The 12,602-nt window shown below is 38.5% G+C and overlaps 1 protein-coding gene across 3 annotated transcripts in view; it reads left to right on the forward strand.

Moving 5' to 3' along the window:
* The window catches only part of KIAA1958 (KIAA1958 ortholog), a 131,273-nt gene that overhangs the window by 58,046 nt on the left and 60,625 nt on the right, over positions 1-12,602 (forward strand). For all 3 annotated transcript variants that reach the window (XM_037495239.2, XM_037495238.2, XM_054689609.1), the window contains exon 2: positions 750-1,944. In XM_037495239.2, the coding sequence (XP_037351136.1) occupies positions 774-1,944 (1,171 nt within the window). In that variant the 5' untranslated portion in view covers positions 750-773. The remainder of the gene's footprint in view (positions 1-749; positions 1,945-12,602) is intronic.

A 12,602-nucleotide genomic window follows, 5' to 3' on the forward strand; every position in this document is an offset into this window, starting at 1 on the left:
AAATGAAAGGCAGTATTTCAGGGCTTACAAACAGCAAGGAGGTGGGAAGCCTGCTTTTGAGATTGGCTAGGTTCTGGAACTGGCCAACTCAGCCTTACTTCTGGTCCTCAGCCTGCCTCTGCTTTTGACTTCTGATAGGAACTGTCTAGAGGTCTCTTCTTCCTGTTCTCCCTTCTGTGCTAAAGACTTTTCTACACATCCCTTCTCCCCTGTCCCAAAAGTAGTCCCTTATTCTCTCCTAGGATACCCAGCTTGCTACTTTCTGGTGCCTGCAAAGAGTTGACATCCGTCCTAGAATGGATCCAGCCTTTGTTGGCTCTGCCTCTATCACTGAAGTTTCTAGTGGCTGAGGGTGAAGTTGGAAGTGCGTCCTCTTGGTTGATGTATATAATCCACACTTTCTATTATTAAGGGACTGACTAAATCCCTCTCTTGTTGATGCTGGAAGTTAACTGCACCATGAAAAGACTCATCTCTTTTTTGTTGCCTAACTATTTTTTTCTTTCCCTCTTTTTTTTATGCAAACATTACTAGAAAAGTAACCTAACAAAATTTTTCTCAAATCTCTCTTTTCACTTTCCTGTATTCTCTTCCTGTCCCTTCCCATATCCAGTGATATTAACTAGACATGGCTTTGAGGGGCTTTTCTTTTTTATGCCATGTGAACATAGTTCAAGGAAATTGAAGTAATTGAGCGATGGGAATATTTTGGGTAATAATGGATTCTTATTTTGATTATTTCCCTTTAGGAAAGACACTGCTGATCCTATAACATGGAGGATTGCCTTCATACCTCATCTGAGAATCTGTCCAAGTTGGTCAGCTGGGCCCACAGCCATGGGACTATTTGCAGCCTCATCCCAAACCTGAAACATTTGCTTTCCGAAGGTTCCCATGGGAACCTGACGGCAATGTGGGGCTGTAGTGCCGGCCATGCTTACCACTGGCCACTGACAGCTACTTGCAGAGCTGGGTCCCAAGAAAGGGTGTGTTTCCAGGATAACAGAAGTTTTAATTCTGATAGTCCCAGTATAATTGGAGTACCCTCTGAGACACAAACCAGCCCTGTTGAAAGGTACCCGGGGCGCCCAGTGAAGACCAAATTAGACTGCAATCGGACCAGAGACTCTTGTGACTTCTCTTACTGCAGCGAGCCCTCTGAACTGGATGAAGCTGTTGAAGAATATGAAGATGAAAACACCCTGTTTGACATGGTCTGTGAGTCTTCAGTTACAGATGAAGATAGTGACTTTGAACCCCAAACCCAAAGACCTCAAAGCATCACTCGAAAAAGGCCTGGTTTAGTCCCATCTTCTCTCCACTCAAGCTCCCAGACTCAGATGGTAGATGAATGCAGCAATGATGTCATTATTAAGAAAATCAAACAGGAGATCCCTGAAGATTATTATATTGTGGCAAATGCAGAGCTGACAGGTGGGGTGGATGGACCAGCCCTGTCATTGACGCAGATGGCCAAACCCAAGCCTCAGACTCATGCTGGTCCTTCTTGTGTGGGGTCTGCCAAGCTGATTCCCCACGTAACATCTGCCATTGGCACAGAGCTTGACCCACATGGTGTGTCTGCATCCCCCTCTGTAATGTCCAGACCAATTGTTCAAAAGACTGCCAGGGTATCTCTGGCTTCACCAAACAGAGGACCTCCTGGTGCCCATGGTACCAGCCAGCAGATGGCCATGCAGATGCCTGTGAGCACATCCCATCCCAACAAACAGATCAGCATCCCTTTGTCTGCCCTGCAGCTGCCTGGACAGGATGAGCAAGTTGCCTCCGAAGAGTTCCTGCCCCATTTGCCCAGCCAGGTCTCCTCCTGTGAGGTAGCCCTTTCTCCCTCAGTTAACACAGAGCCAGAAGTGAGCTCCAGTCAGCAGCAGCCCCCCGTCGCTCCAACCATAACCACCGAGGCCACGGCACAGTGCATACCAGGTATGGCACACGAGGTGACAGCAGGTCCCTCATCCTCATACAGCAAAGAATTCTGCGCCGTCAGCACTTGTAAACCGATGACTCGGTTTGCTAGAATTCAGGCCTTTATTACTCTCAGAAAGATCGAAATAATGACATGTATTACCTCCAGGTGATACAGTAAAGGAGATCCATCTGAATGAAGGCCATCCATCCAGTTGCTTTATCTCGGGGCTGAGAGGACAAGTTGTAGGATTGTGCTGTTGAAACTGCATGGCTAGGTTAGGGTTTGTATCTGCTCTTCTGCTGAAGTTTTATGTGGTAAAATTATTTTTGAAAGGGTTTTTATGTTCTATTAGTATCAATGTATTTGGTTGCTGTTTGAAGTTAAAATGATGTTGGCTAGGCATATAATGACACTAGACCTAATGTTTTTCTATTATTTATTTGTCTGGACCAACTTGGCATTTCTCTTCATTTCAGTTGGTGTGGTTATTTAAAACAAAGTTTTCTTTTTTAAAAGAAAGGAATGAACATGTCTAAAAGAAGTATTTGATCTTTTCTCTCAAAACCTCCAATTGTCAGACATCTTGCATTTCTGGAACACATGAGCCTAACTGGAATGGATTAACAGGAGAAGGAAATGGTTATATGAGGCCCCTCTCTGTAATTCTATTATTCTAATGTTCTGTAATTTTGACATTCAGTATTTAGTCTGAACTATTATTACATAAGAGGGGTTTCAGGCTCCATGCTTTTGGGTTCATGATTCAAATCTGATAGCCAAAAGTAGAACCATGAACAAGGAGGAACAGACAGACAGACTGTATAGAGAGATGAAATTTGTGGCTCATTTTGGTTTCACTTTAGTCCCTCTTAAGAATTGCGTGTATGGGCCTCCCCTGGTGACGCAGTGGTTCATTCCCCGGCCAATTCGTTCCCTGGCCGCCGGCAAGGGTCCCACAAAAAAAAAAAAAAGAATTGCGTGTATTTTGGGAAATGCTTTCTGAGGTAACTGTGCTTTACTCTGTAACTTCCTAAAATTAAATTGTTTTACAAATATGCTCTCTCAGTGTTAGTGACAACCTTAAGATCCCCAAAGGGAACCTTTGATTCATGATTTTCCTAACACAGTCATGGTATTATTAATGAAATATACAATGAGATATTCATATCCTGATTCATTATTATGCTTTATAGTGTATTCGTTTTTCTTTTTATTAGGAGCTTTCTTGAGATTTAATTCCTATACCATAAAATTCACTCTTTTAAAGTATATAGTCAGCGATTTTTGGTATATGCAGAGTTGTGCAATCATCACCACTGTCTAATTTCAAAACATTTTTATTATCCCAGAAGAAAACGCCATGCACATTAACAATCACTCTTCCCCTTTCCCATCTTTGTCAACCACCCTGTCTGCTTTCTGTTTCTATGGATTTGCATTTTCTGCATCATTTAAAAGGAATTCTAATATGCGGCCTTTTGTGGCTGCCTTCTTGGCTTAGATTTTGCTGTTGTAGCATGTGTCAGCCATTCTTTCTTTTTTATTTCCGAGTAATATTTCATTGAAGGAATGTACCATGTTTTGTTTTGTCTTTCCTTTCATTAGTTGATGGACATTTAAATTGTTTCCTTTTTTTTTTTTTTAATATGGGTACAGTCAGAAGTGCGGGAGGGCGAGAGAATTCTGACCAGAGTCAGAGTGGAGAGCAGAGCAGGCAGACTGACGAAGTACACTGCTGAGAGGAGCAGTGGGTGGCAGGAGAGGTCGGAGAGGTCTGCACGCCATGTGGGACCCTCGCCATGTGGGACCCTCGCCATGTGGGACCCTCGCCATGTGGGACTCTCGCCATGTGGGACCCTCGCCCAGTGGCCAGGGATCGAACCAGTGCTGCAGAGGCTGCAGGCAGCTTCGCAACCCAGCGCTCAACTGCTCTGCCACCGGGGAGGCCCAAAATTGTTTCCATTTTTTTGGCTATTATGAATAATGCTGCTAATAGCATTGGGTACAAGTTTTGCATGGAAGTACATTTTCAGTTTGCATGGGCAACATGTAACTATGTTTAACTTTTTGAGGAGTTGTCCAACTGTTTTCCAAAGCAGCTCCATCATTTTACAATCTCACTAGCAATGTAAAAACTTCTCTTTTCTCCTCATGCTTATCAGTACTTTTTATTTTCCACTAAAAAAAAATTACACCTATCTTATTAAGTATCCAAAATAGTATTTCATTGTGATTTTGCTCATGAACTTTCTTCATGAGTTCCATTGGATATTCATCTATCTTCTTTTGAGAAAGGGCTATTAAAATCCATTGCCCACTTTCCAATTAGGTTGTCTTTTTACTTCTAAGTTGTAGGAATTTGCACATTTGGTTATGTAAGTCTCTTATTAGCTAAATGGTTTGCAAATATTTTCTCATTTTGTGGATTGTCTCTTTTCTTACCTTTTTCTGTTTTAATTTAATCAATTTGTCACAGTGTGGTCATTGGCTAACCTTCATATCGTTAGACACTGTGCTACCTTTATTAGGCTAGTGAAAGTCTTCGTACTAAGAAATCTGGCCAGCGATACATGTATAGGATGTAAATTGTGTCTTTTTACTTAAATAGGTGTGAATCTGGTTTATTTACTTGTCCATCCCCTCCCCCCTCTTTTTGTATAACATAGGATCCTCCTGTTAATTTTAACAATTAAAATTTGGGGGTAGAATTCAGAAGTGTATTTTGCAAAGTGGTCCAATATAATAAAACAGTTTAGTACGACTGTTACTTGTGTTGCCCACTCCCTCCCCCCACTAACTCACCCCTGCAAGAGCAAGATGCCTGGTGGATAATAAACGAGACGTTGAGGCTAAATGAAATATGAAAATCTTACTATATGATTACTTGGTGGGGGGTGGGGAATTCAGCCTATTTGAAAAACATTGTTTGAGTCTATTGTTTATATATAACACATTATCTTAGATTTTTTCCTTCTCTCAGTGAATTTGCACTTCTTATGCTAACTATAAAAAGCAGGCATGGCCAAAGGATAACCTACATCGTCATAAACTGTAATTTGACTTTACTTTCATAAGGAGGATTGGTTTGGCTTGGAGTTGAACTTTTAAGAAAAATAACATGAAAAACTGGTAATAGGAATTTCCTAAGGAATGATCCTAATGTTTTGATCCATTGTTCTGTGGAAAGATATTTTATTGCTAGGATAGTATTAACTTTAGAGAAACACTGTTTGGACTGAAAACATCTAATGGAGCAAATGAAAATCTGACATTTGGAAGAGAGATATGCGTTAACTTATAATTTACCTTTGTTCTTGGAGCACAAACTCCTGCCATGCTTTAATATTTTATTAATCTTACTGGTTTTTGTATATTTGCTTATAGTAGAAAATCTTCATTTTAAACATTCTTTTAATTATCATTTTTTATTGAGGCGGTATTGGTTTACAACACTGTATATGATTTAGGGGTATCGGTTCACACCTCTTCAGATGTGTGTTACCACACTACCCCCACCACCAAAGTACCCATGATCCTCCACCACAGTCCATAGAACCGGCCCCCTACATCCTTTGTTTCCTATACCCTCCCATCCCCATCTGGTTACCTCAATTCTGCAATCAGATTTCATGGGTTTGTTTTTATTTCCTTTTGTCTGTTCCTTTTAAACATATATATTTTAAAAATTTACAGTTTAGCTTTATGAGAATAAATATGTACCAGATGGACCTTGCTTGCATAGTTAATATGTAAATCATACTTGGGACTAAGCAAAGAAAGGTTTTGAAAGAACTAGCTGAAAGCAAAGTCAGATGGTTTTTAAATGGATGTTAATATAACCATAGTTTTTTTTTTTTTAAAATCAAATCTGTAGAAATACTGTATATCTTTGAATAATATTTTTAAAATAAATAATTTGACAAATGACTGTTGAGTTAGCCAGAAACAAAGAGAAATTGTTTCATTTTGTTTAGTTTGACTGATGCCATTTTATTTTCCTGATGGACAATCACCCTATTTCTGTTCAGCACAAAACTCACAAAGCTATAAAATGTTAAGGTATGGATAAAATTATTAATTTTCATGTCAGCCCTTTCATACTAGAAAAATCAAATCTTAGCTCTAAAAGTAAAGGAGTAAAGAGGACTTATTGACTATCTTCCAATGAATTAGATTCCATTAATTTTTGAGGTTTTTATGTAAATTTGGGGCATTGTCATAAATTTAGATCTCTATTGCATCATGAGTTGGGTTTTATGTATATCTTTCTTAAGTACTCTTACACAGCTTCCTTTATGATTTTGCCCAAGGATCTGTTTTCCTGCATGTTTTATGTAGCAGACAATCAGCTTTTTTTTGCTTACTAGATTTATAATATTTTTTTCTTTTGAAACTATGGTCTTTATCTTATGATAAATTCATGTATGTTCTTTATATATTAGGAATATCATAATCTACCATGTACACTGAAAATATATTTCCCATATTTCCATTAACCTTTCATTTTGTTGATGGCATTTTTTGAAATACAGATTTTTCTTACTCTTTATGGAGACTTCTTTCATCCTCTAACTGCTGCCTAGCTAGCTCTCATCTTTTCTGTCGTCAGTATTTTGCCTAGGAAGTCCTTTCTATACCTTGAATCTGACACATTCCTATATTTTTCTCTGGTTCTTTTATGATTTGCTTTTCCTCTCCTCCCCTTCTCTCCTCTTTCTTTTTTACATTTAACTCTACAATTAGAAGATACCTTAATGTTTGACCTCACATATTTCCATATCATTGATTGAATAAGTTCCATTCTCCACTGAAATCTATTACCAAATTTCTGTTTATAATCAGATATATTTCTAGATTTTTAGCTTTTTTTATTGATCTCTTTTTCTTTTTGCTTCCATATTTTCATGTTTATATTTTGTATAAAACCAAATACAATCAGTGAAAAAGAGGAGTATAGTCCAAAATGTTTAATAGAATACTTTTGGGAAAAATAAGCATGTGAAATTGAGTTCATTGAGCTTTTAAAAATTAAGTTTATATTATTTCCAGTTATTTGGTCTGTTTGGTTTTTTTTTAAAGATTTATTTATTTATTTGTTTGTTTATTTATTTATACAAGCACTGGGTACAGTCAGAAGCGCGGGAGGGTGAGAGAATTCATCAGAGCCAGAGCAGAGAGCAGAACAGATAGACCGATGAAATACACTGCTGAGGGGAGCAGCAGACTGCAGGAGATGTCTGTGTGCCATGTGGGGCCCTCACCCGTGGCCAGGGATCGAACTGGCACTGCAGAGGCTGCAGGCAGCTTCGTAACCCAGCCCTCAACTGCTGCGCCACCGGGGAGGCCCTTATTTGGTCTGTTTTGACACACATAAACAATGGTTAGAAACAGAAAACCTGAGTTAAAGGAGAGAATTAATTGCTTTGTCGTCCAACAACATATGTTCAAATGAGCTTTTAAAAACCTGGGATTCCAACCATACCTAGTTTCTGTCATTCTGCTTCTCACCTTACCTTCCTCTATTTGCTTCACTTGGAGATAATCGTCCCTCATGGTCCCCACAGTGGTTGCCGAGTGCTGCTGGGTTTCTTGTCTAGCCAGACCTAGAGCCTGTGTCACAGCATCCCCACTGGCCTCTGAATCAGTCATTGGAGCACCAGGCCCCACCCTGGAAAGGTTTTGTGAGCACTCTGACCCAGATCTCACAGCTGAGAGTTTGGGTGGCTGGGGTGTTCTTCCATGGACATCCTGGGTTCTGTTTTTGAGAAGGGCAGCAAACCAGAGATACCTACTATTATCCGTGTGGGTGTTCTTTTGTTTCTATTTTTTTAGCAGTTAATTTCTCTAAGATGGGCAGATAGAAGAGTTATTTCTATATGTTATCCAAAGATAGAATATAAAACAATGTTCTGATATCAGGACTATCCCTAATAACTGTGTAAATGTGTGGTTTTGTGTAATATGTATAGCTGCATACATATGTGTGTGTGTATATATATATTTTATATGCCTCTTCTTATAAAATGGAACAAAACTAGATTTCTTTTAAAAAATTTATTTATGCATACAAGAACTGGGGTGTAGGCCAGAGGTGTGGAGGTAGGGGGTGAGAGGATTCACCAGAGACAGATTGGGGAGCAGAACAGACGAATCTACTGAAATACACTGCTGAGGGGAGCAGCGGATGAGACTGGAGAGGTTTGCTGTGCCATGTGTTTAGATTTATTTTCGTAACTACACCCTTTCCTGTACCTTCCTGTAGGAAGACCTGAGACATAAATTCTGAAAGATAAGAGAGGCAAAGTAAAAATTCTGGCTCAGTTTATGCCATCATTTTCCCTCCTTATCATAAAGTGGTGCTTATCTGAGAGTTGATATGGCAGGCATACTGGGCACTGAAATAGTGGAGCTGTTTGGAATTCCAGTATTTGGAATCAGACAGGCTTAGGTTGATTAACAGTCCTCCCTACTGTGGGCTTTGTGACTTTAGCTAAATTGGTTTATTGGTCTGAGATTCGTTTTCCTCTTTTGTAAAGTCATGACAGTAGCGCCTATCTTGCAGGATTGCTTTAGGATCAAATGCAAAAATATAACTAAAGACAGTACCTGAAATATAATAAACACTTAAGAAATAATAGTTTTCTACCATATTAATATTTTAATTTCATTATCATTGTCATTATTAGATTGTACTCAATACTCTTCAGGAGGGAAGTAAATTTTATGCAGTTCATCTACTGAGATGGGCCATGGGCGACTAGCATCGGTATCATCTGGGAGCTTAGTAGAAACGCCCATACTCACAGAATCAGAATCTGCATTTTAACATGTTCTGCAGGTAACTTGCTTGCACAGTATCACAAGGTCTTACTGTTTCTCCACTTGAGTGTCATGGGGTGTCTCTCCCTGACCTCAGCAACACCAAGCACCCACTCCCCAGCTGACCAAAGGGTGCATCTTAGGTGGCAGTAGCAGTGGTGGGTATCTTATTTTTATCACGGAGAGTGGAAATAAAACCTGTTACTATGACAAGTTTAAGATGCTAGGGTTGGGGTCTCCAGCCCCTACTGTGGGCACTCCCTTCCTGTGTGCAGGTCTTAGAAAGAAAAAGCCTTGGTTTTAGATTAGTAATTTTTCGCCTTGTTTTCTCTACTGGGGGGAAAATGTAGGGAGGGGATATGTGACAACATATATTCTTTTGAAAAAATTAATTGATTATATTGTCATGTCTTTTCAAAGTATTGAGCTTTTATGTAATGACCATTTTACCAGCAATGATGAAAACTTGTTATAACTTCTGTAACATGTAATACATAAGTTATATGCAAAAATGTAGGAGTTAAAAATGGAATGGCCTGACACAAAGATAGACGAATAGAATAAAATAGATGGGGCAGGATAGAAGCCCAGCAACGCGCCCACGCGTCTACGGGGATCTGTGTGAAAGGAGGAGCGGGTGTCCCAGGTCAGTGGGGGAAGGATGGAGTGAATGGCATTGAGCGGTTGGTCAACGGTGTGGAACTAAATAAAATTAGATCCTTACCTCATATCAGGCATGAAAATAAGTCTCCTATAAAAATCTAAATGTGGAAATAAAAAACTTAAAACTGCTTGAAGGAAATCTTGCAATATGGCCTTGGTTTCCAAAGAGGGGTTTTGTTTTTTCTTTTTGTGACACAAACAAAAAAATTGGAAGATGCTGACAACCTTAAAATAAAAATGTTAGCTGAGACAAAGGATTTCATAAACAAAGTTAAAAAAAAAACACTATGAGATGATTTTAATGCACATAACTCAGAATACTCACATATAGAAAACTGCCATAGATGAGTAGGAAAAATGGTCAAATCATCCAGTAGGGAAATGAGCATAGGAAATAAAGAGGTGCTTCTAACTGTTTATTAACATACAGTTAATAAACTTATGAAAATGCTGCAACTCACTGGTAATCAGGGGAATGCAAATTAGAACAACAATGAGATACCATCAGAAAGGCAAAAATTATTAATTTTAATTATCACAAGTGTTATATGGGAAAGTGAAGACATGCTGGTCGGAATATAAATTGGCACAACCAATTTGGAAAACAATTTACAATGTCTAATAAAGTTAAATATGTATGCATCATACAACCTAGAAATTAATTTCTAGGTATCTTCCCTAGAGAAACTTATATATATAAGATAAGATATAAGATATATAAGATAAGATATAAGATATATATAATATAGGATGTACAGGGGTGTTTGTGAGTGTGTGTGTGTGTGTGCATGCATGTGCATGCGTGTATGGTGACTTTGTGATAACAAGGGAAAGAATCAGTTAACAACTTCAAATTTGATCAATAGAGAAATAAATTGTGATATATTTTTCAAAGGAATATATATATCAGCTAGATCTGCATTTATTAATGTAGGTAAATCTTAAAAACAAAGTTGCAGAATAATATTTAGAGTATCATACCTTTTTTTAAAAAAAATACTATGTAGTTTATCTTACACACTCCACACACACACACATACATACACAATAATTAATTAGGAAGCATAGATTGGAAAGAGGACATACCAAATACATGGTAATTACCTTTGGAGAAGAAGAGGGGTGGGAATAGGTGCACAGCAAACTTGAACAGTATCTGTAATGTTTTCCTTTTAAAAATGTATAATAAATATGATAAAATATTAGTATTTATTAAACCCACCTGGCAGGAATGTACATAAGCATGGTGCTTAATGGTAGAAATTTGGACACACACCTGGGTTCGAATCCCAGCTCTGCAGCTCGTTGTCTGGGTGACTGGCAAGTTCCTTCACCTCTCTGTAGCTTATCTCTTTCATCCATAAAATAAAGGTAATAGTAGATCTTACAGGGTTGATATTAGGATTAAATTAATACATTCAAAGCCTTCTAATCATAGCAAGCATACTCTAGTACTATTCTGAATACTTACACTGTATGTTTTAAATGTGATTACATTTTCAATATCAATCATGAGGCATAAAATTGCATTGTATTTATGAAATGTGGGTATTATGGTATTATTACTGTAATTATTACTGTAATAATAATTATTACAGTTTTATTACTGTTATTCTTCAATATAGAGGGCTTGTGGGGTAAGAAAACAAACTTAATTAACAATATCTTCCAGTGTGCTTCTTTATGGACAAAGGATTTGAGAATTTAAAATTTTACTTTAAATTCAAACATTAATCTCAATACTATGTCTTCTGTGAGATTATGATGGAATGCTATTATGGGAAACTTTTTAAAGTTCTTCTGCAGGAATAAATTAAAAAACACAGAGACAAATGTCCTCTGTTATCTGCATAGCACTTTTCTTTACAGATCAACACGGCCTGGGTTCCATGAAGAAAGGAGTTGTGCCCTTTATTTACTGGTGGGAAATGCACAAAGAAACAGGATGATTTGCTTGGAGGTACAGTGGGAAGAGACCTGGACTCCTATTGGTTTGCAGAGAGGGATGGATTCCCTGCTGTGTGCCATGGCCCCTGCCTCTGCTTGGCTTGGTGCAGGAGTAGCCCCAATTGCTGATTGCTTCTCCTCCCCCATTTTTTATCTTCATGTCATGCCTATCACTCATCCATGGTTTTGGCTTCTAGTCATAAAGAGATCTTTTTTGTTTCTTAGGTGACATTAGTTTACACTGCTGTGCGGTTGTGGGGAATGGATTCACACGTCTTTAGGTATATATATTCACACCCACCACCAAGGCCTCCACCATAATCCACTGGCTGTGTCATCTCTTTGTTCCGCATCCCCTCCCCACCCCTTATGAGCCTCAACTCTGTAATCATATTTCTAGGGTTTGTTTTGGTTTAATTTTGACTTTCCTTCTGCTTCTGTATTTCACATATGAGTGAAATAATCCAGTATTTTTCTTTCTCCTTATGGCTTATTTTGCTGAGTATAATCCCCTTTAGATCTATCCATGTTGCTACAAATGGTAAAATTTCACCCTTATGTAATAGCTGAGTAGTATGTGTATTTACACATTTTCTTTACCCACTTACCTGTTGTTGGTCATTTAGGTTGTTTCCCTAATGTGGTTATTGTAAATGGTACTGCAGTGAACATAGACGTGCATGTGAGCCTTTTGCATTATGAGAATTGTTTTTAAAAGGACACAGGGTTTAACAGAAGGGCAGAGAGATACCATCTTAATCTTTTTCTACTAAGCGTCTGAGAAAATAACTAGCACTTACTTTTATCAGACTTTTTTTCAGGATCACGATTATGTCAGGGCTGGTGAAATACAAAGATGAATGTGAAAATCCCTCTCTCGGGGATTTCCTTGTTTAGCAAAGGAGACAGGGAAGCCAGCAGCTCCAGTTTACGTGTAAAGGAAGAGTAGATGAAATGGAGTGGAATATATGTGAAGGGCAGTCAACTAACCCTTACAAAACATAGGAGAAAGTATTTCAGACAGAACAACATGAGCAAAGACATTAGCACATGAACACAAACAGACTATTTAGGGAAGTAAGGATTTGAGTGTGGCTTGAAAGTAGATGCTGCTGAAAAGGCTGACTGGAGCCTCCTGTGAATGGCTGTACATGTGGCAAGAGCCATTTCATAAGGTGACTGTAGTCCAGATGAGAGATGGCAATAATTGCTCACATGATGGAGCAATACAGGCATTGGAGAG

Source organism: Talpa occidentalis, unplaced genomic scaffold (genome assembly GCF_014898055.3).
Source record: "Talpa occidentalis isolate TD23 unplaced genomic scaffold, MPIMG_talOcc4v2.1 talOcc4.7, whole genome shotgun sequence".
Lineage (NCBI taxonomy): Eukaryota > Metazoa > Chordata > Mammalia > Eulipotyphla > Talpidae > Talpa > Talpa occidentalis.